At 35.4% G+C, this 24,872-nt stretch overlaps 1 protein-coding gene across 1 annotated transcript in view; it reads left to right on the forward strand.

Moving 5' to 3' along the window:
- GLCCI1 (glucocorticoid induced 1) overlaps positions 1-24,872 on the forward strand; it is a gene marked incomplete at its 5' end in the record, with an annotated part of 111,657 nt that overhangs the window by 21,057 nt on the left and 65,728 nt on the right. Inside the window, one exon of the mRNA XM_035021392.1 lies at positions 13,943-14,094. Coding sequence (XP_034877283.1) covers positions 13,943-14,094 — 152 coding nt within the window. The remainder of the gene's footprint in view (positions 1-13,942; positions 14,095-24,872) is intronic.

Here is a 24,872-nt window from a genome sequence, read left to right on the forward strand (position 1 = left end):
AGTGATATCCACACATATTCCAGTATAGATTTCCATTTATCATTTGCCTACCATCAATAAATTTGCTTTCCTGGCAGTCATATCTCATTGAGATTAAGCAGTTAACTCTCTTTCTAGGCCTTTACTCTTAACTTCTACATTTAACCATGGAGTTAACCTATTATTATGCTATTATGAGCTAATCTATAGTTATTACTACCTAAGCAAAGTGTTTATAGCTTAGACTTAAGTGCTTAAATCTTACCTTTGTTTATAAATTGTATGTTAAAATAGATTTGGGTTTAGAATTCTTAGAAATATTCAGTGTAGATATCATGAGAAAAAATATTTAATGGTCTAGGAGACTGTAGTGCTTTTTGTGTTATATTCATTCTTAATTCAAATAAGGGGTTGGAATGCTGATAATTTTTTTTTTCAGAAGCTTTTCCAGAATCAGAGGAACTACAGTTGTCATACAGATTTCCAAAGATTTCATTTTACATGGTATAATTTGTCCTTTTTTAGTGGTGGTAAGACCTTGATCCCATAATGTTAGTAGTCATAATCAATTCTTTCTCAGCCTTGAAAATTATTTTAAGACTCTTCGTTCTTTATTGACATACCCAGTAGATGGCGGGATAGTGTGAAAAGAGCCTGGTTATTTTTGTCCCTTCTAGATTTAGCCCCTTGCAAGGAGAGGTCTTCTTCAAGGCTTGTTTCCGTCCTGTCTTGTCCACATGACTCTTCAAACCCCTCAGTCCATTGCCCTGCCATTCCATTTGTCCTATCTTTTCCCATAAAAGGAACTCTTGTCCGTTGATCCCTTCCTGGTTCTTGCTGCAGGCTTCCATAAGATACACTTGGAAACTTGAATCTGTGATTGCCCTCTCTGGAGGGAGGGGATAGGCAAAAATCCTATCAGTGGAGTGACTGTGGATGCTCCATTTCAGGTAGTTTCCCCTCTAGGTTAGGCAAGAGCTCATTTCTTTACCAGGCTACCTAGGAAGAAAGTGTACCTCTCTAAGGCTAGCTTCAATTTTTCTCGGAGTCCCCACAATCACAATATTAGAAGAATATTAAAATTTTAAAAATACATGTATCTGGTTCTAGAAGGAACTTAATTAACTCACATTTGGTTTGCAGCTATTCTGTAAATTTATAGTCTTAGATTCAAATATGCTAAGAGGATAACTGTGAATTTCAGATTTCCTCCGGTCATTATTTTGTGTAGTGATAGAAGACTTGCCTTAGCAATATTAGGCAGTCTGCTGCTCCCTTGTCCTTTCAAAGTTACTACCTGAATGGCTCATACCTCCTAGCAGTTTTTATGTTAATTCCTTTCCAAGCTGTTGGTTGTATGAAGCTTAGTCTTTGGTAGATTCTTCAGGAAAAACTCATTGGAACAATATTCCTTGTGTTCTCCATACTTTATGTAGCAGTAACTCAGCTGTAGTTTTTAATCTGTGCCTATAATACTTGAAGGTCACTTTAGCTTTATTAAAATGTGTTCAATGTAGGCTGTTCTGGATAATTTTCTCAAGATAAATAAATAAATATATACACATACACATATGTATACACACACATATACTTTAGAGATTTTTAGGTTTTTGTTGTTTTGCTTTTTTGAGAGAGCACAGGAGGGGAGGGGAGAGGAGGGGCAGAGGGAGAGGGAGAGAGAGAGAATCTCAAGCAGACTCCATGCTGAGCGCAGAGCCTGACATGGGGCTCCATCTCATGATCCTGAGATCATGACCTGAGCCAAAATCAAGAGTCAGACACTCAACTGACTGAGCCACCCAGGTGCTTCTGTATTTTTTGGTTAGTTGCTTTGGTTTCCTTCAGGGACTCCTATTAAACATGTTGGATCATCTTGCTTATGTTACATATTAATCATTTTCTCTTGAAATCTTTTGATAAGTATAAAATTTGTCTTGTGTTCCATGTTCTGTTTCTATTTCTTTTAAGGCATTGCCCATTGTGCTTTTTGTAATTTAGTCTTCATTCCTGAAATAAATTTTTCTTAGGTTTCTAAGTCTTTCCTGAGTTTGGTCACCTCTCTTTTTATTATCTTCCTTGCCCTCAAACACATCACTTCTGATTTTTCTAATTCTGAGATTTTTCGTTGCTTCTATCATTAAAAAAAATTTTTTTTAGCTAGTTTTGACCTACTGGTTTACAATTTTCATCCTATGTGGGCATGTTTTTCTTGCATGTTTTCATTATCCATAGACCATCATTTATTCCTTGTGCCATTTTCCCTCATGGTATAATTATGTGGGATTAATTAGCTTTTTTTTTTTGCTCACAATTTAAGGGAAATGAATTTTCCTGTACTTTTAGGAGGGATACCTCATTCAGGATAGCTCTTCTAGCCTCAGAACTCTAGTATTCTCACTTCTTGTTTTTATAAAATGACTTAAAATCTCTTCCTTCTGTTACCACCCTCCTTGACTACCTTCCCCAACTTTATCTCAATTTTCCCTTTGCTTGTATTGTCCCTGTAACATTCAGTTTAGCTTAGACTCACAGTAATTTTCTCTTTCGTGTTGGACTCTGTTGGAAGCAGCTTTTGTTAGGTTTGAGACTAGTCATATAGTTCCAGTACTTCAGACTTTCTTCAGTTGGTGTCCCCTTGCACTCCTGTAGAACCCCCTCCCAATTTTGGCTACTGTTCTCAGATTGGCCTTTTACATTTACCTTCTGGTGATTGGTGTTCTTTTGTTCTCAGGATCTTCAGAAGCCCGCATACTTTCCTTCTGCTGCCTCTCACACAGATGCTGAAAACATGATGGTTAATTTCTGAATCTTTGTCCCTACTAACTTATATTTGAAGTTTTTGTGGGGCTATTTTGTGACATTATTATGTTGCAAATGCTGTCCGTGAGTCTTTGGTTTGGCTAGTTTCGTTGCTCTGTTGTCACAGGGAGCTTTAAAGTCTTTTCTGCTACCATATTTTCTGCTTTTGGAATGTTTTGACATAACTTTTATATGAAGAACTGTCTTGAATATTGACTTACTGCTCTACCTAATGGAGAGAAAATGCTACATATATTAGAAACCTGCCATAATGCTAAAATAAAAAATAAGATGTTAGTATTATGAAGTGAAACTGTTCCTGGACATATATAGAGAGGGTGTGTTTGTGTGTGTGTGTGTGTGAGAGAGAGAGAGAGAGAGAGAGAATTACTGAATTTATGGACATACATTCCAAATAAAAGTAGCTGAAAAAATGCTGGTAGTATTCTCTTCTAGATGGATGGATTTTTTTCTGTTTGTGACTTTCTTCCTTTTCCCTCATTAAAAGGTAAACTTTGAGGAAAAATGCCTTTGTTATATATCACAATTTGGGGGAAGTTTTTCCCTACTTTAAAAATCAAGGGTTCATCAGTAATATTGGTTGTTACACTGTGGTCAAAATATGATTCATTTTGTAGCCTTTTTTTTTTTTTTTTCACTTTATAACATTTATTTTCTTTTTTTCCCCTTTCATTTTCCAAGTTTTTATTTAAATTCCAGTTAGTTAACAAACAACGTAATACTAGTTTCAGGTGTAGAATTTAGTGATTCATCACTTACATACAACACCCAGTGTTCATCCAAAAAAAAAAAAAAAAAAGAGGCAAACCAGAAAACAGACTCTTAACTCTAGAGAACAAACTAAGCATTACTGGAGAGGGCATGGGAGTGGGGGAGGATTGGGTTAAATGGTTGATGGGTATTAAAGAGGGACTTGTTTGTTTCTCTTTTTAAATTGGGATATAATAGTAAATCTACCTCATTTGGTTAAAAGTTTTCCAAGTGTTGGGAAGCCTGGGTGGCTCAGTCAGTTAAGCATCTGCCTTCGGCTCAGGTCATGATGCCAAGACCCTGGCATTGAGCCCCACATTGGGCTCCCTGCTTAGTGGGGAGCCTGCTTTTCAGGCTCCCCCTGCTTGTGCTCTCTCTCTCTCTCTAACAAGTAAATAAATAAAATTTTTAATGATGCAAAAAAAATTTTTTTTCTAAGCTTTACCAAAGCTTTAACTGGAAGTTTGCTCTTTAAAACAAAATTTTAAAGAGCAATTTTGTGGAATCATTCTTCTGATTACAGAATATTTGCTTTCCTTTCGATTACAATATTACTTTCCATCCTTTGACCATCTTATTTTGGTTCTTTTATAGTTTCTAATATGTTGTGATTATTTCTTTAGTGTCTAAGCCCATTGGTCATAATGGATTTAGATGTTTGGAGTCTCTATGAATTGAATTCATTGGAAGTTCATAAGCTTATGAACCTTCTACTAATTATGACTTCACCAAGGTTCTTTAAAGGACTATTATTTTGGGACACCTGGGTGGCTCAGTCGGTTAAGCATCTGCCTTCAGCTCAGGTCATGATCCCAGGGGGTCCTGGGATTGAGTTCTGCATCGGGCTCCCTGCTCAGTCGGGAGCCTGCTTCTCCCTCTCCCTCTGTCTGCTGCTCCCCCTGCTTGTGCTCTCACACACACACTCTCTCTTTCTCTGGCAAATAAAATCTTTTTTAAAAATAATAAAAAAATAAAGGACTATTATTTTGCCACCAGAAAAAAATGAACCCAAACATCTTTAGCATCTTATCTGTCATATGTGTAATTACTTTGTAGATGTATTCCAAATGTCAGAGCTCCATCTTACTTTGTTGTGTATTCTTCCATTGCTTGTCACCAGGCTTTATGGTGATCTTAGTGAAGTTTTTTTTATAACCTTGATTCAAAAAGATACTCTCTTGGGTTTCCTTTGAAAACAGGCTGAAGGCTTTTCTCCAAATGTCTTATCTCAATTTATGTGCCATTTGACACAAATTTGATTGAGTGAGCTATAACCCAGGGAGTCATTCCTAAATGGCTGTGTGACTACATTTTTTTAAAAACTGTTTTTCTTGACAGACCTCAGGTTACAGGCTGTGTCAGGCTTCGTTTGGTCAGAAGCATGTTTGTTTCTCTTGTCAACTTCTTGATTGGTTCCTTTCCAGATTTCTGCAGGGCAGCCATATGGTCATTTCTGCATGTTTTCTAGATTGCCTCCGTGGCAGAATTCCAGGTCTGGTTGATTAGTGTTTCAGAATCTACCCACACTAAGAGGGCTTCAGTTTTTGCCCTTTAGTTTGATTTCCGATAGCATGTTCAGATCTCGTGTCCTTCCTTTCTCTTATCTGAAATTTATGTAATTTTCATGATTTTATGTGGCCAATGTTTTTTCATATTCTTATATATATGTCAAGGAAGAAAGACCCATAAAGGCCATTAGTAAAGTCCCTGGACAATGCTGATTTTGGAAAACTGAACCTAGTAATAATTCTACTAGATGACCAATATTAATGTATGTTAGATTGGCTAGAGAAGTATACTAGTCTCCTTTCTACATTTTTTAATTATTGGTTATACAGTTAAAAATTTTTTTAGTTAATTTATTTTGAAAATCATTCTCTATAACTGTCAGGTAAGGAGGAAATTACTCAATGTTAGTGATGTTAAAGAAAAAATTATTTATGAGACTTGTTAAAGGTAAGCCAAACTTCATTCAGAGAGACTATCATGTCTGAATGAATGTAGTGTAGGGACCACTGCCATGGAGTTTTGGAATGGGGGAGAGAGATTAGGCTCAAACTCTGAATACAACAAGGATTAGTAGGGATTTCTAGGCAAGGAGCAGGGTGAGTATTAGTGGATGAAAAATTACTATGGAGGAAGGATAAGGAGGGAAAAAAATTATAAATATAAATTTATAAAAATATAAAATACAAGGATTAGTAGGGATTTCTAGGCAAGGAGCCGGGTGAGTATTAGTGGATGAAAAATTACTATGGAGGAAGGGTAAGGAGGGATTCTGGCTAAACAGACCTCACAGGATTATTGTTAAAGGTAGGCCAGGGTGATCAGATATCACATGGGGGGGGGGGGTGGAGGTTGAGAAACCTGATCAGATATGAAGGGTGATCAGAAAATGAGGATGGGGGATTCTTTCTAAAATTGGACAGTGCAGAGATAAACATGGAAGCCCAAAAGTTAGGGCCTACTTGAGAATCATTCAGAGGAGCCTGACTAAAGTTTGGTCAAGGAGAAACTCTTTGACAGTGATAATAATTTAAAACTATAACTCTCAAGGAAGAGGTCTTATTACAGAAATACTGAAGCAAACCTCTGACAACAGATCTTTAGCAAAATTATGGTTAACCTCAGTGAGCCAGTAGGAAGAATATTTCCAGCCTGTATTTATTTATGGTTGTTCTTGATCTCCACTAGATCAGAAACTGTATCATTTCAAGTTGAAAAAGACAATTTAATGTCTTCAGTCTTGGCTCTTAATTTGTTATTTTGATTTCAATGATGAAGATTGAAATTGTAATATGAATGAGTTAAGTTAGACATCATGAAAAGCTCATTGATTTTCTGGTAAAGGTTGTTTAATAAACTCAGGCCTAGATGCTTTAATCAAATTAATTATTAACATTTAATTTTACTCTGCTTATATATTTGATTTAATTTTGCTTTTGGACTTTCATTTTATAAGGGAACCTACTTAATATACTTTTTCAGACTTCCTCATATTTTTCAGGAAGTAGATTTTATTGTACTTAACTTTTATTTGCATGCAAAATGCCCTGTTTGGGTGGGAAGGTCTCTGTCCAAAAGAAGCTATATTGAACTTTGTTATCTCATCTTTCTGGTGCCCCTAAGCATTCTGCCTAGAATGCTCTGTATTAAAATTTGAAGGTTCTTATGTCATGGCTGGCACTACGTTTAGAAAGTGACCTTTTGAAGGAGATGATGAGTGTTTAAATTTATTAGATTCTAGGGGTGCCTGGGTGTCTCAGTTGGTTAAGCATCAGACTCTTCATTTCAGCTAAGGTCATGATCTCAGAGTTGTGAGATTGAGCCCTGGGCTCCCTCCTTGAGGTTCTCTCTCTCACCCCTCTGCCTCTCCCCCACCCCACCACTCACGCCCACTCTCTCTCTCTCTCTAAGAAAAATAAATAAAAATAAAAAGTATTAGATTCTAGAAGTTTAGCTGCTGGGAGCCGATTTCAAAGAATTGGGTGATATTTTTGCAGCAGGATATTTCCTTAGGTATATGTAGTCAAACTTTCAGTGCCTTTAAATGGGAGTAAGTTATTGTCATAAAAGGATTTTATTTTTGAGCACCTACAATTCCAAAGGGTCTAGTACCAATCCTTCAGACATAGGTTCTTAAGCTTTTAGTAGCATTAAGAGTCACCTGAGATGCTTACTAAAAATTCAGATTTCTTGATCCACTACCAGAGAGTCTCACATGGTTGATAAGAAATAGGGCACAGAAATGAGCATATTTAATAAGTCTTACACTTTGAGAAGCATTGCTTTAGGACTTCTGTGTTTCCTAACCCTTATGATGCATCTGAATCAGTCTAGTTTGGTTTAAAAAAATATGTTGAGGGCACCTGGGTGGCTCAGTCGGTTAAGCGGCTGCCTTCGGCTCAGGCCATGATCCCAGGGTCCTGGGATCGAGCCCCGCGTCAGGCTCTCTGCTCAGTGGGGAGCCTGCTTCTCCCTCTCCCACTCCCCCTGCTTGTGCTCTCTCTCTCACTCTCTCTCTCTCTCTGTCAAATAAATAAAAATAAAATCTTTTAAAAAAATAAAATAAAATAAAAAAATATGTTGATACCTGGTTCCACCCTATAACTTCTGGGAGTGTGGCCTGGTAACTTGAGTTTTTAACAAGCTGCCTGGTGCTCCTTATACAGAAAGCCGTATAGGATCCCATCCTTGAGTTCTGTCGCTTAGTCCACCATTGAATTGCCTGTGGGTCTTATGTCTTTATATTCTGGGATCTCCCAAGATCTCATTTCTAGATGAAATACTAAAAAACTGCTTCTTTTACTTCTCAGACAGGCCCAGGTGTTAACGTTGTAGTGGCTAAAAAGCATTGCCGGTTTTTTAAAACATTTTTTAACATTGTTCTAATCAATACTAGGTAATTTAAGGCATATACATACATACACACATGCATAAATGGGACTTAATGACTGTTTTCATTTTGAATGTTAACAGGGTTAAGTGATAAACATGATTATTTTTACTATGGTAACTTAAATGATAAAAAGATTTTACACATGTCAGAAGCTTAAATTTAAGACAAAATATCATTATGCTTTGATACTGTTGGCTAGCAGTGTTAATGGGACATTTGAAAAACTAGTTATTATGAGTTCTGTGATACAGACAACTGGAAAAATTGGATTAATACTTAGTTGTCATAAGCATTTTGCTCCATTGCATGGTTTGAAGATTCTTTACGATTGTAATCCATGATGGATTTTAAATAAAGTAAGAAGCAGTTAATTCATGGTATTATAACGGCTAAGTTTCATGGAATTATTGTCATTACACAATGGTTGAAGGAGTAATAGCTCTTTTTCAAAAAAGTTTTAAATAGTTATTTAAATGCTTTAAGTTTAGATGTGCTTTGTGTAATAAGTGTAAATGGAAAGCTTTGGTAAATATTCATCAATTGAGAGTTAAACACAGAGGACTGACAATTTTTACTTGCTTATGTAGATTGAATGTAGTACGAAAAAGGTTGGAGTGTTTTAATAGCCCCAGAAAGAATATGAGCACTTTTTTATTTTGCGTGTTGGTGTACATTCTGTGTGGCTACATTATGGCACTCAAAAATATATCATCTTTGCCACTTAGTAAGGTTAGTTTGGAAGATCTGGTGGCTTGTTTCATATGATTCTGTAGCTGAAGTTCTTTAAGTTTCCAATATCCAATAACTTTTTTTTTTTAACTTGTGGAAGTTTTACTTTGTTTTCCACTGCAGATTAGCTTAAGTCATGAGATTTCCAAACTCACTAACCAGCCAATCCTCAGGCATTGCCACTAAAGTAAAAATTGTTGGTAACAAATTAATTAATTAATTTGACATCATGTTACATTACTCTGGCAGGTTTTTGCCTATTTTAAACAGTGCTTAGTTTGCTATTCAAATTCAAATGCTATTAGGGTTACCTAATATATAGCTTCTTGCCTTTAAACCTATTTCATTATTATTACTTTAAAGTTGAATTTCCAATTGGTTGTTAGAGAGCAAGAATTATTTTGTACAGTCCTCAGTAGGTCCCTGAGGAGCCCCAGGCCTACCAACTGCTCCTGCCATGTGGCTTTCTATTCAGGGAGGCGAAGAAGGGCTGGAAAGTGCAACCTGTAGATGAATGTAATGAGGAAGACTTTCTACAGATTGTTGCTATCAACAGTCATTTTCTGGTTCTGATATAAGGATGATAGTACTGGAAATGGATGTGATTATTTTTTTCCTTTTTTTTTTTTTTTTTGCTGAAGTTAATTATTCTGTATTTTATCCTCAAATATTTAAGTAAGGGTATTAGCAACAGGACTGGTAAGTAGCATGGCAAAAACTCTTACTACTCCTTTGGTGTATTGGAGAGCTATATTCTTGCTACGTGCTGAGTAACTTATTTTTTGCCTTTTTGCCTTCCTGTCCTTCATTGGTGTGCACTTGCTGTGCATATACGGCATTATATTATGGTTTAATTATATGTATCATATCTCCCCCAACCAGTATATAAACTCCTTGAAGAGAGTCTGAAACTTATTTTGTAATTTCCCTTGGTACATGTAACAGTACTTTCCATATGGTAGACATTTAGCAAGTTTTCTTTAGTAATAATGATTACCTGGTTTCACCACTTACGAAGATACTGTTTTTCTGATGCCTTTTTACCTTAAGTAATGATAGTATTTATTTAATTGATTTTCTTTCATACTTTACATAAGTATAATTCAATATTTATTTTAGCAATTCTATTAAGTTATTCAAGCTCTTGTAAATTAATTCAAAGATTGTCTATAGTAATGCTTGTTTCTAGCTCATAAGGTGTCCTCTTGTTTGATCTAACTTGAATTGAGGTAATTTTGTATTTAGTAGAGAAATACTGTGATTACCCGATTCAAAACTAAATACATATTCTAATCACAACTGTAATCATGAAATAAACAATTTGTTGTGTTGAGTATATAAATTATGCAAAACCAGTGTTGATTTTCCTTATTGCACTACATTGTAAAACCTGAATTGGTAGGAGATGATACCATGAAATAAATAAACAAAAATTTGTGAGAATCAGGGCTTAGATATTGAGACAGTTAAAAACTAACTCATTGCCATGATAGTTTGGATAATAGTAACAGGTCATCTTGTTGGAATAGAATTGCATCGTTTATGATTGACCTTTTGTTAAATCTAAGGCTTTTGTGATATTTGATAGATGGGGTTATTATGACTAATCATATCCTGGAAGAAGCTCTCCTTGCCAGTTTTCAAACCTATTCTGAATTTTTACACTTCAAAAAATGTGGAAATTAATAATACCATGTCTTTGAAATTTTCCTGGTTGTGAGCTGTGGTGAGAATCTTTATTTTAAAGAATATGATTGAAATAAGACCTTTCAAGAATATTTGCCTCATATACTTTAATTTCCTAAAAAATGATGACTGGTAGAGTAAATCTTGTAACAAGATATGGATACTGTGTTGTCCTAACTTATTTTTTCTTTTTAAGGCAGACCTGTTTATTTGTTTGTTTTGGTGTTGGTAATGTCTGGTGCTTATCTACACATTCTTAATTCAATTAAGCAGTAGGGTAGTAAAACGTGAAATTAGAGCTAAGTAGCCAATTGATGCATTGAGTCTAGCACCCAGTTTCAGTCCATTAAAGTGAGTGAGGCCATCTATTGAGATACAAGGAGAAAACATAATTTGTTTTTTATACATGTATATTTTAATTTTTTATTCCATATCATGTATGTTTTGTCTGTTTTATAATATTTAGCATATTAGTAATTTAGTACATACCACATTTATAAATAAATGACTACACATGTTGCTACATGCTTACCTATTTACCAATAGGAGTACTTAGTCAAAATGGCTTGAAGACCACAGTTCTGACAAAGTAGCTAATCATAGAGAATGGATACTAAGAGGAGAACATGTGATCTTTTGAGAGTGATAGGCAAAAGTCCAGTGATTAAATAGTAAGAGTTACTAAATAGAAATTAAAATATATAGACTAAGAGGCCTATTTATATAGATTCTTCATTATAAAACATTAAAATGGACCCAATAGTTTGTTTTCCAAGTTAGGCGAAGTTTTAATAGCTGTAAGTAGAGTACATACAGCATTTTAATAGTTGGGAGCAATTTAAGTGTAGGCACGGGTTTTTCACATCTAATGGTTCTTCTTTTCCTGGTTATAGCTGACCTTTATGTAGGACCTTTTTTTTTTTTTTTAATTTAGTAGTGTACTGCTATAAATGTTGGTTTTTTAAAGGGATAATCTGTTTTTGTCTTTTGTGTCCTCCTGGTGGAGGGAATATAAAGTAACTTCTAAAAATTTTAAACAAATTATTATAAATTAGATTATGAGAGACATGTTTCCCAGAGTTGCTAGTATTTGTGGGTATTGCTTTTATAGCCAGAAAAAAAATACTTGAAAGAATTAATAGAAATAACTTCTACTACTATAAACAGTCTGCATAGATACTAGCTATAACAAGAAGAGAGAAGAAAAAACAGTGAAATAGAGGACATGTAGCAAGGAAGCATTACAAATAGGAAGAAAAAAGTTACATGACAAGTTAAATTTATTATAGCAATAACAAGTGGGATAAATTAACTTTCTTCAATAAGGCATACTAAGTATTTTTTTCAAAAAGCCTAGTTTATATACTGTATACAAGAGACATAAATAAACAGAATGATTGAAAGAAATTGAAAATTAAAGAATAGGCATACCAGGCAAATTATAATAGAGAGAGAAGGGGGTCATAATGTTTAATTTGAAAGAGTTTAAAAAGTGATAAATGGAACAGATTATAATGGTGAAGTATGCAAACCATGATGATGACATCATGAATCAGTATGTGTCAAATTACATAGAACTAAAATATAAATGATAAAAAATTGCAAGAAAGAGGGGCATGTGGGTGGCTCAGTTGGTTGAGCATCTGACTCTTGATTTCAGCTCAGGTCATGATCTCAGGGTCCCTGGTATCAAGCCCCGTGTCAGGCTCCATGCTCAGCATGGAATCTGCTTGTCAGCCTCTCCATCTGCTCCTCCCCCCGTGCTCGTGCTCTCTCTCTCTCAAATAAATAAATTGTAAGAAAGAAAGAGAATTACTAGTTCTCAATAGTAGTTTAGAAATTTGAGAGTTCTCTTCTAAATCTGTGACAGATCCACTGGTAATTATATTATTCCTGTATTCTATATTTTTATTTCAGTTGATGTACAAGACAAAGAGCTATATATTCTGAAAACAGAAAATATATCTTCTCCATGACTCATGAAATGTTTATAAAAATGGACCATGTTTTTGGTCATAAAGAAAATTCAGGTAATTGCAGAGTAGATAGAAATAGGTCATCCTCAATTCTCTGCCCACGGTGAAATGAAATTAGAGCTAAGTAATAAAGATAGGGAGGAAATCTGTAATTTTTATATCTTCTCTAACTCTCTTGGGTTAAAGAAGAAATCAAAACTGCAGTTTTAAGATACGTAAGTAATGTAACACCAAAGTATGCTGTGTTTTGTTGTCTGATGAAAGCTACTTATGTATTCTGGCTTCAGGAAGATAGTTAAAGGACAGCGTTCAATAACAAATGTTTCTTGACTGTTTGTAATGTGCAAGGCATTTTAGTTCGATGTGAGCTATAACCCTGAATAAGACTGAGCCTTGGAGCTTGTAATTCAAGGGATTTTATTATAGGAAAGCACATCGATGGTAAATTAGTGGGGATGTATATATGAAAAACCCTCTATAATTTCTTTGTAAAGAAACTACAGAGTTCATTATGATCATTTTAATTTTCAACAGAGGTACTTAGAGTATCCAAATGGAGAGAAGTAGATTGTTACAGTAGATTGATTGAATGGTATAGAATGTCTGGAGATCTTCCTTTTTACCTCTGTCTCCTGTTAGCAGTTCTCTTTCATTGGACCATTCAGTTTTATCCCTCTGGGCTTCAGATTCTTCATACATAAATGAGGAAATTGAATTAAAATATAGAGTTCTTTATACCCATTATTTTTGTGTAGCTGTGAATAAATTGATCAAATAAGTATTGAGCATTGGCTCCTTTTCAGTTTGTAGAGACTTTTAAACTTATGTTCTGGTTGGGGAGAAAGACAAACTTAAGGTTCCATGCAAGCAGAGCTGGACACATGTATCTTAAACTAAAGACAGAGATGGAGAAAGAAAAGCCCTGGGAGAGGTTTCACAGAGTTGGTGTGACACCTGAGCTGGTCAGGGAGATAAGAGTTTGTCAACTGAACAAAGAAGGAAAGCGTTCAAGGCTCATTAAATAATAGAATGTATAGAGGCAGGCAAGGGAGTGTTTTACATTTGGGAAACTGCAATTAGTTCATTTGGCACTTTGTAGGTAACGTGGATTTCTAGAGGAGTAGCAAGACATTAAACACTGAGGTCTATGGGAGCCAAATTGTGAAAAGTACAGGCTCTAAGTTAAAGACAATGATTAACCATGGAAATGTTCTTTGGTGGTGTTGGGAGGTATCCCTGTAAGATTTAATTGAGATGGATGCAGAGATAGCAGTTAGGAAACTGGCAGTCCGGGTGAGACATGAGAGAGTCTTAATTAAAGTAATGGCAGTGAAGATGATCGGTAGATTTTAGAATAGGTCTCTAAAATGGGTGGGCTTCATAGCATCTGTAACAGCCCTGGAAGGATATGCAAGATTTAATATGTGAACATATTTTCCTTCAGAGAGGGTCTGTACATTTCATCAGGTCATATAAGAGAGCTATTAGGGTAAATACATATTTAGGGAAAATCAACATTCTCTTTAAGCTATGAAGTTTAAATAATTTTAAATTTTATGTAATTTGTCAGTGACTAATCTCATTTTTTTTTCACTTTTTATAGTGGACAGGCCAAAAGCTCAGCAAGTTCGAAACTCTAGTACAATCAGACGAACCTCTTCTTTGGACACGATAACAGGACCTTACCTCACAGGACAGTGGCCACGGGATCCTCATGTTCATTACCCTTCGTGCATGAAAGATAAAGCTACTCAGGTAAAAAGAGCAAATCAAAATCAGCTTTATTATCCTGCAGTTCTTCTGTTTTGATCACATTAAAGAAAATGTAATTTCATTAAATTTTTCCAAATTTGAAATATAGTGTATTCAACCAAAGAAGGAAGCCATTTATTTATTTATTTATTTTAAAGATTTTATTTATTTGACAGAGACACAGTGAGAGAGGGAACACAAGCAGGGGGAGTGAGAGAGGGAGTAACAGGCTTCCCACGGAGCAGGGAGCCTGATGCAGGGCTCGATCCCAGGACCCTGAGATTGTGTGACCTGAGCCGAAGGCAGACGCTCAACAACTGAGCCACCCAGGCACCCCGGAAGCCATTTCTTTTAATAAACTTTAGACTTGGGCGCCTGGGTGGCTCAGTTGGTTAAGCGACTGCCTTCGGCTCAGGTCATAATCCTGGAGTCCCTGGATCGAGTCCCGCATCGGGCTCCCTGCTCGGCAGGGAGTCTGCTTCTCCCTCTGACCCTCCCCCCTCTCATGTGCTCTCTCTCATTCTCTCTCAAATAAATAAATAAAATCTTTAAAAAAATAAAAATAAAAAAAAATAAACTTTAGACTAATTGCTTTTTGTCATTTGGGTTTTAAAAGTTTTAAAAGTATTTAAAATTTAATAAGTAGCACATCAGTCTGTAGTACACGGTTTTTGAGACATAGTTTTAAGAATTGCTTAACAAATTAATATAATAACTAGTATCTATATGAGAAAATAGAAATAATCTTTGGAGAAAAGTTTACACAGTTCTTGGAAATAATTTACAAAGTATTTTTTTTAAAGATTTTTATTTATTTATTTGAGAGAGAGAGAATGAGAGAGAGCATATGAGAGGGGGGAGGGTCAGAGGGAGAAGCAGACTCCCTGCTCGGCAGGGAGCCCGATACGGGACTCGATCCCGGGACTCCAGGATCATGACCTGAGCCGAAGGCAGTCGCTTAACCAACTGAGCCACCCAGGTGCCCTAATTTACAAAGTATTAACACATGGTTTGTCACACTTTTTCTATGTGTGGAAGGTTCCCCAGCCTTTTTGATTTGAGAAGCTTTTCCTTCCAAGTCCGGGAAAAATCTGAAAACATCTTAATTTATGATTTCTGAGTTCTTGACCATATCTTCATAATAGTAGTCAATCGGCATTATGAAGAACACTAAAAATATAAGAGATGGTTGTTGGCCTTAAAGAACTTGCAGCATAGTTAGGAAGATAGGATGTAAATTTATGAAAATCAGTAATAGGAGATAGTATATAATTAGATGTTTGATGAACAGAGCACTTAAATGTGAGAGAATCCAAAGGAATGAGAAGATTTTGGGCTTCATGGGTTAGGAAAATGGAAGGATTAGAGCTTCATGTCTGAAGGAAAAAGGGAGAAAATTTTGGACATGATTTATGAGAATCTTCTCAATTTTTGTAATTTTCTCAGACAAGCTTGAAACCATGAAATCAGCTTCTTTATCATTCATCCTATCAATTTTGTCTTTGTAGTATTTTATGCGATCCCCAGTCTTTTGCTTTCCATTCTTCACTTTGTGAGGAAAAGGATCAGTTTGATTTGGTAGGCAGTGGGATTCTCAAGTAGAAATAACTAGTAAAACTTAGAGATGTAGGCCTGGACACTTAGAAATGGACACAGACAATTCAGGACCACCTTTCTGGAGGAGTTGGGTTCACAAGTGTGATAAAGTGTAGACATGGAACATAAAGAAAGGTCAAGAGACCAAGGACTTAGTCTTTGGAAATGCACAGAGGGAAAGAGAGAAAACTAATGTATTCACCTGGAAGCAACAGGAAAAGGAGGCAGGGGGTTAACATTTATTGACTATGGATCATGTGCTGTGTGTTTTATATCCTGAGTTTCATTTAATTCTCACAAGAATGTTATAAGATGACACAGATGGGGAAGCAAAAACTCAGGATCGTAAATCTAGAAAGTGTTGGAGCCAGGTTTCTAACACAAGTTAGTTTGTCCATCATTCTCAGCCTTCATATGGACCTTGAACTTCAGGTTTGAACTAAGAAGTTGGATTCTTCAGACTTACATGCCAGAATGTGTCTGCATGTGTTGAGCCCATCCCGCCTTCTGAGCCTAAACCCATATCTCTTCCTACCCCACACACCATTCTCTTCACATGGCTTCACACGAATGTTTCAACCCCCCAGTCGTCAAATCCATGATTCATTCATATTCCTTGAGCAAGTGAGACCCAAGGAATAGGTTCTTTCAGACCTTGGAGGCGAGGCTACTCTGTTTAGGCAAAGGAATTCCTGGGTCTAGATTACCCAGGGCATAGGCTGTGGCAGAGGTGTGGGTTCATGGTGTGTATGTTCTTTTGGACCCATGGTCTCTTCACCTGTGAGGAGGGGTGTGACTAGAAGAGGGCCAGAGCAGTTCCCCCTAAAACTTGAGGTCCAGGGCAGAGGTCTGCCTGGATCTCCATGTAGATCATTTATTTGAGAAAGGACATTGAAAGGAAGGTAAAACATAGGCCTCATTTTACAGATGAGATACTGAGGCATGGAGAAGTTAGGTAGTTTGTTAAGATAGCTAATAAATGAAGAGATTTGAACCCAGATTTGGCTGATTCCAAAGCTTTTGCTTTTTCTCCAATTCCCCACTGCTTCTCATAGTAACCGTTAAAGCATATGGCGTTTAACCTTGCTTGCTTCAGAAGCATAAGAAATGGTCTTACCCCAAGCCTCTGTTGGTTTAATTAAAGATACAAGAGATGAACATATGAATTTTTTTTTTTTGGTCACATCCATTCTTCTTGGATTAACTCTTGAGCTCTTAGGGAGGCAAGTAGAAGTTTTTGTTTATTTAGGGGAAGTCAATGGAGGGAGTGTAGTACAATCTGTTTACTACAGATATTAAATATTGAGGCTGTCTGGTTTTGGTGGAGGATGTCTCTAGTATTTTCGTCCTTTCATATTTCCATATTTCAACTACTTTAATTATTGAAGGTTAGGAATAAAATTCTTAATGTTTAATATACTTACACACTGGACCTTTTAGAAAGAAGTAGCATAGTGTTGTGGAAAACACTGTGGACTTTGGAGATGGATCATGTGTTCAAATCAAGGCCCAATATGAGAGAACCTTCTGGGATAATGGAAGTTTTTTATATCTTGATAGAGGTTTGGTTATGTGGGTGAATGCATTTGTCAAACATATGCAAGTATACACTTGTGCATTTTACTGTATAACTTAATTTCAAAAATATAGAGCAGTAAACAAATAATTGAACTCTGTTTAGAGGTGAAATGTACTGCTGTCTGCAGCCTAGTTTGAAATGAATCAAAAATAAGATCAGTTGATGGATAGGTAGATATATGATGAAGCAAATAAAGCAAAGTGTTACATATAGACTCTGTTGACCTTATGAGTGCTCACTAAGCAGTTTTTTGTTATTGTTTTTGGTGGTTTTTTTTTTTTTTTTTTTTCAGTAAACTGGGTTATGTTTGCAGTTTTTTTTTTTTTTAAGATTTTATTTATTTGAGAGAGAGAGAATGAGAGAGAGCGAGCACATGAGAGGGGGAGGGTCAGAGGGAGAAGCAGACTCCCTGCCGAGCAGGGAGCCCCATGCGGGACTTGATCCAGGGACTCCAGGATCATGACCTGAGCCGAAGGCAGTTGCTTAACCAACTGAGCCACCCAGGCGCCCCATGTTTGCAGTTTTTTAAATAATGTGTTGGGAAAATAATCATGGCCCACTGAATTAACTGTCATGTGGTCCAAACTTCACTTTCCTTTTCTATAAACTGAAGTTAACAATACCCAATTTGCAGAATCATGCATTTATTCTGAGGACTAAAAGAGACAGGTTCACATGTTTAAGGCCAATGAAGACATGGATCATTGCCAGCTTATTAGAATAATCTGTGTAGCTTAATAGAAATAAAAACTAAAAACCCATTTGTGGAATTTAATATTACTTTAATACATTAGCTGTGCAGATACAACCTTTTTTTAAACAAAAAATTATTGTCAACTCTTAAAATTGAACTTGCAGTTAAGGTTACAGTAATCAGACAATAGTATTTATTCTCAGTTTTCACCATATAGTTTAAAACTTCATCTCTGGACAGATTTAAAATTCTGAATGTGAGCATGTTTTTAAATGAGAAAATAATGCATATAGTTTTTATAAAGTGGTCAAACAGTAAAAATAGTTTCGAGCAATAAGAAGAGGTGTTTCTTCTGAATTCCCAGGTATGGAGCGATGAGGGCTTTTCACAAATATATACATTCTCTCTCCATGGCACATGGTAGAATTTTACTTCTCTGCCCACTTAAAGTTAAGTTTGGCCATGAGACTTACTATGGGAAGAAGCTTTAAAGAGCTGGTGCACCAAAACCAGACAAGGACACCACAAAAGAAAATTATAGGCCAACATCCCTGATGAATTTAGATGCAAAAAAACCTCAACAAAATATTAGCAAACCTAATTCAACAATACATTAAAAGGATTATACACCATGATCAGTGGGATTTATTCCAGGGATGTAAGGATGGTTTGACACCTGCAAATTGTTCAGTGTGATACACCACATTAACAAAATGAAGGATAAAAATTATTAGATCTTCTCAGTAGAAGCAGAAAAAGCACTGGACAGAATTCAACATTCGTGATAAAAAAAATTTCAAAAAAATGAGTATAGAGAATGTATAGAGTATAGAGAGAGAATAAAGGCCATCTGTGACAACCCCATAGCTAACATCATACTCAATGGTGAAAAGCTGAAAGCTTTTTCTTTAACATCAGGAAAAAAATAAGGATGCCCACTCTCTCTCCCACATAGTATTGGACGTCTTAGCCAGAGCACTTAGGCAAGAAAAAGAAATAAAAGGCTTCCAAATTGGAAAGGAAGAAGTAACACTCACTATTTGCAGATAATATGATGCTATATATAGAAGACCTTGAAAACTCCAAAAGACTGGTAGAAGTAATAAATGAATTCAGTATGAAGTTGCAGGATACAAGATAAATATACAGAAATTTGTTGTGTTTCTTTACACTAATAATGTATCAGAAAGACATATTAGGAAAATCCCATTTACAATTGCATCAAGAGAATAAAATATGTAAGAAATAATCTAACCAAGGAGGTGAAAGACTGTACACTGAACTGTATGACATTGACTAAAGAAATTGATGAAGACACAGATAAATAGCTATTCCATGCTTATGGATTAGAAGAATTAATATTGTTAAAATGTTCATACTACCCAAAGCAGTCTACAGATTGAGTGTAATCCCTGTCAAAATTCTGGTGGCATTTTTCACAGAAATAGAACAAACAATCCTAAAATTTATATTGGACCACAAAAGGCCCTCAATAGCTAAAGCATCTTGAGAAAGAACAAAACTGGAGACATCATGAAATCCTTATTTCAAACTATATTACAATGCTATTATAATCAAAATAGTGTGTTACTGGTATAAAGACAGACACATAAATCAATGGAACAGAATAGAGAGCCCAGAAATAAACCCGTGCATATATCATCAATTTATCACAAAGGAGAGAATATACAATGGGGACAGGACAAGTCTCCTCAATAAATGATGTTGGAAAAACTAGACCACTATCATATATTATACACAAAGTTTAACTCAGATGGACTAATGACTTGAATGTAAGACCTGAAACCATAAAAAATTCTAGAAGAAAACAAAGCTCCTTGACATAGGTCTTGGTGATGATTTTTTGGATTTGACATTAAAAGCAAAGGCAACAAAGGCAAAAATAAACAAGTGGGACTACATCAGACTAAAAAGCTTCTGCATAGCAAAGGAAACCATAAACAAAATGAAAAGGCATCCTACTGAACAGGAGAAAATATTTACAAATTATATCCAAAATAGCAAAGAACTCCTATAATTCAATGGCAAAAGAACAAACAATCCAGTTAAAAATGGATAGAAGATCTGAATACACATTTTTCCAAAGAAGACATTTAGTTGACCAGAAGGAATATGAAAAGATGCTCAGCATCACTAATGATCAGGGAAATACAATCAAAACTACAGTGAGATATCACCTCATACCTGTCAGAATGACTGTTACGAAAAAGACAAGAGACAACAAGTGTTGGCCAGGATGTGAAAAAAGGGAAATACTTGTGCATTGTTGGTGGGAATATAAATTGGCACAGCCACTATGGAAAAAGTTTTTTGAGTTTCCTCAAAAAATTAAAACTACCATATGATCCAGCAATTGTATTTCTGGGTATTTATCCAAAGAAGACAAAAACACTAACCTAAAAAGGTACATGCACCCCCACGTTCATTGGAGCATTATTTACAGTAGCCAAGGTGTGGAAGCAACCTAAATGATCATCAACAGATAGATAAAGAAGTTGTGCTATGTGTATACAATGGAATATTATTCAGCCATAAAAAAGAATGAAATCTTGTCATTTGCAGCAACATGAATGGACCTTGAGAGCATTATATTTAAGTGAAATAAAGACAAAGCCAAACATCAAATATAATCTCACTTATATGTGGAGTCTTAAAAAAAAAGCTCAAATATACAAAGCACAGATTGATGGCTGCTGGGAGTTGGGGGGGGTGGGCAAAATGGGTGAAAATAAAATTATCTATAAAATAGTTTGTCTAGGGATGTAATGTACAGCATGGCAACTATAGTTACAAATCCTGTATTGCATATTTGAAAGTTGCTAAGAAAGAGAATCTTAAAAGTTCTCATTACAAGAAAAAATTTCCGGAACTATGAGTGGTGATCATGTTAGCTAGGCTTACTGTGGTGATCACTTCACAACATATACAAATATTGTATCGTGTTTTACATCTGAAGCTAATATAATGCTATATGTCAGTTATATCTCAATAAACTTAAAGAGCTGGTGCATTCACTCTGACAGGAGTAGCATCAAACATACTTATTTTACTAATTGTTTTTCTTCTTAAATTGGAAGGGATTCTTTACATGTGAAATATTTCATCATTGAAAAGAGTATGTTATCTTGACTCATAATCTGTAAGATGGTGAATTTCTTTAATAGATTACTTAATAATTGGTCATGACTACATTTATGGAATAAACGCTATTTATGGAGTCCTCTTTTTAAAATATACAATGGCGGGCACCTGGGTGTCTCAGTCGTTAAGCATCTGCCTTTGGCTCAGGTCATGATCCCGGGGTCCTGGGATCGAGCCCCACATGGGGCTCCCTGCTCAGCGGGAAGCCTGCTTGTCCCTCTCCCACTCCCCCTGCTTGAGTTCCCTCTCTCGCTATGTCTCTCTCTGTCAAATAAATAAATAAAATCTTAAAAAAAAGATTTTAAAAATAAATGAATAAAATATACAGCGGCAAGTGAAGTGTTAATATTTATGTTTGTTTTCAGAATTCAGAAATGAGGTCTGAACTTTTTTCTTTTTCATAATGTAATCCTTAGATTAGTGTTATACTTGCTTCATAAAAAGATTTTGCAAGATTTCCTTCCTTTGTGCTCTGGCACAAATGGTGAAAATACCATCCCAATTATCTGCTACTTAAGTCTGAAAAAATTTTACCTGTGAAGCTAACTAGACTAGTATGTTTTCAGATTGTAACTCTTTAGTAAAATCTCAATTTTTTCCATGGATCTTGGTTTCTTTTTCTTTTTTCCTTTTTTGTTAAAGATTTTTATTTATTTATTTAACACAGAGAGAGAGAGAGAGAGAGAGTACAAGTAGGCAGAGCGGCAGGCAGAGGGAGAGGGAGCAGCGGACTCCCCACTTGGCGGGGAGCCCGACGCGGGCTCGATCCCAGAACCCTGGGATCATGACCTGAGCTGAAGGCAGCCGCTTAACCAACTGAGCCAGCCAGCCACCCCAGTTTCTTTTCATTTTTTTAAGATTTTTATTTTTATTTATTAGAGGGAGTGCACGCACACAGGGAGGATGGGCAGAGGGGGAGGGAGAACTAGTTGTAAGTACACTCTGCACTGAGCGTGGATCCCAGTGGAGCCCAACATGGGGCTAAATCTCAGGACCTTGAAATCATGACCTGAGTAGAAACCAAGACTTGGACGCTTAACCAGTTTCACCACCCAGGCACCCCTTTGGCTCTTGGTTTCTTTTAGTTTCTATTTTGTTCAATATTTTCATTTGAATATAATCCATTTCATCCAGCTTTTCCAAGTGTATTTGCATAGTTTCACAAAATATTCTTGTATAAGTCTTTTAATTTCTTGTATATCTATAGTTATTTTTTTCACTTATATTGCATATCTGTGTTTTGAGTGATTAAATTTATTAGGTTATATAGTATTAAATTAGGTTATATAGTATTTTTAAAAAATTTAAGTGTTGAAATTTGTTTTCCTGTTTTTCTTTTTTTCTAGTTCATTGCTGTCTGACTTTGCTCTTTCATTGCCTTTCTTCTGACTCCCTGGAGTATATATATATATTTTTTCTCAATTCTAGAGATAAATGCTTAATTTTTGTATTTGTGATATTTTCTGTTCAGTAATATAGTTGTTTTATGCCAAGATTTATCCTCTGAGCCCAGCTTTGGCTAGTATATAATGTTTCCATTATTCACATTTGCACGATACTGTGTAGTTTCAGTTTTGATACCCTGTTTAGTATATGAGAGCTTTTTATTTTGTTTTTAACTTCTAAATGGTTAACATTTCTTTTCTGAGTAAAAATTTAATTTCTAGCTCTATTGTATTTAGAAAATAGAAAATATATATCTGTGTCAACTGCAGTGAAATTTTCTTTGTGGCCTAATACAAGATTGGTTTTTTTCTTAATGTTCTGTGGGTATTTGAAAACAAGGCATAGTCTTTACTTTTAGATACAGAATTAATTCATTACATATTAATTCAACCTTATTATGTTATTCAGTTTCCATGTAGCTCCTTTATGTCTTTTTGCTCCATCATAAGCTAGCAGTTATTGAGTTAAAATTTCTGTTGATGTATGTTTCCAGTGGTCATTGCTTTATATATCTTAATAATATACATGTATAAAGATTTATGTCCATTATATTTTCCTTTTGGTTGGCATTGTTTATTATTATAGAATACTCTGTATCTTGATTAATATTTTTCCCCTGAATTTAAGCTTTTCATAATATAAGTTAGTATTGAAAACTCTGTTTTATTCATTCATTCATTCATTCATTCTTCATTGGTCAGGACCTCTGATTCTGGAATCAAACTGGTTTTGAATCTTGGCTCCAGCATTTTCCAGCTTTGTAATTCTGGGCAAATTACTTTACCTCTGTGTCTCACTTTTCTCATTTGTTAATGGGATATTGTACCTCATAGGATTATCATAAGGGTTAAATTGAATTAATGTATTTGAAATGCTAGGAATAGGGATCAACACATTAAGTGTCAATAAATAATTGCTATTACTATTTACATTTACCAGCAGAGAGCGAAAGATAGGTGCATGTTTGGATAGTGGCCTTGGCACTGTAAATTCACAGCTAGAAAAGGGGAACTTCAAAAGGAAATTTCTTCCTCCTTTCTCCCACCTCTTTCCCATGTTTTTTTATTTCTTAGTTTGTTTTTGTCTTTTGTCTTTCTGTTCTGGTAAATCTTGCTTATTGCTGGAAATAATTAGCTTTGCACTATTTATTTATTTATTTGTCTTTGTATCTATTTATTTATTTTGGAGTCCTCTGCCATTTTCCCCTATATTTTAAAAAAAATTTCTGATGGGCAATTGAGGTGAGAATAGCTTTTACCATATATAAATCTTTCCACTTAGATGTCCTATCTACTCCCCTCATTCATTTTCCTTCCAAATTTGGTATCAGAGAAGACTTCAGAATTTTTCTCCTTTACCTATTGTATTTTTTGAAGAGTAAGAGATGGGATGGTTAGATCCTAAGTGAAATTCTGCATACTCTGCTTTTATTTTCCAGATGATGTTTTTCTTTGGTATTTCATTGTTTAAAATTAATTTACAAAATTTGAAGTATGAAACATTTAAACATGCCAATAAGTACATAAAATAGCATTTTAATTTATTTTTCTTAATTTCATTAAGTTTGAATATATGGAGTTTTATGATCCTAAGTCTATGCCAGCCTCTTTCTCTACAAATTTATTTATTCATTCATCTATTTATTTATTATATTTATTTATTTACAGAGCGGAGGGTGGTGAGAGGGAGAGAGAAAATCTTAAGCAGGATCCATGCCCGGTGCGGAATCCAAACGGGGGGCTCCATCTCACAACCCTGAGGTGAAATCAAGAGTTAGATGCTTAACCAACTGAGCCACCCAAGCACCCCTATTTTTATTTATTTTTAAGAATCAGATCTGCAATAAGTACTTCGCATTGGCTTTAGCCGCATTTGATAAAGTCAGCAACTCTGAACTAAAATGTATAAATTTTTGCTGTTGAAATTACATTTAAAATAATCTGTCCTTTTCCTCTCTTTGTGAAAGGAGCTTGGCTGGGGAGGAATTTAATCAAAGGAGTGGATGATATACCTCAAATAGTAATAGATATGAAAGAGAACTTTCAGTTTTACCACTCTGATCAAAAACTCATTTCCTGACCAAAAGTCATGCTTAATACAGCTGTTTGGGTTTCCTGTGTCCTTGTTAAACAAGTTTGTTTAAGAAGCAGCAGTTGATGGAACTATTTTGGGGGGTGGGAGGCTTCTCTGGAAATGGAAACAGGTCTAAAGATTTGATCGTTGTGGCCTCTTAGATTGTGTTCCAGGGACCTAAGTTGTTATTTTTACTGAGCTGGTCCCTAACTGGCTGTCGAGTGAGTGTAT

Source organism: Mirounga leonina, unplaced genomic scaffold (assembly GCF_011800145.1).
Source record: "Mirounga leonina isolate KUSES-001 unplaced genomic scaffold, KU_Mleo_1.0 Mir_174, whole genome shotgun sequence".
Classification (NCBI taxonomy): Eukaryota; Metazoa; Chordata; class Mammalia; order Carnivora; family Phocidae; genus Mirounga; species Mirounga leonina.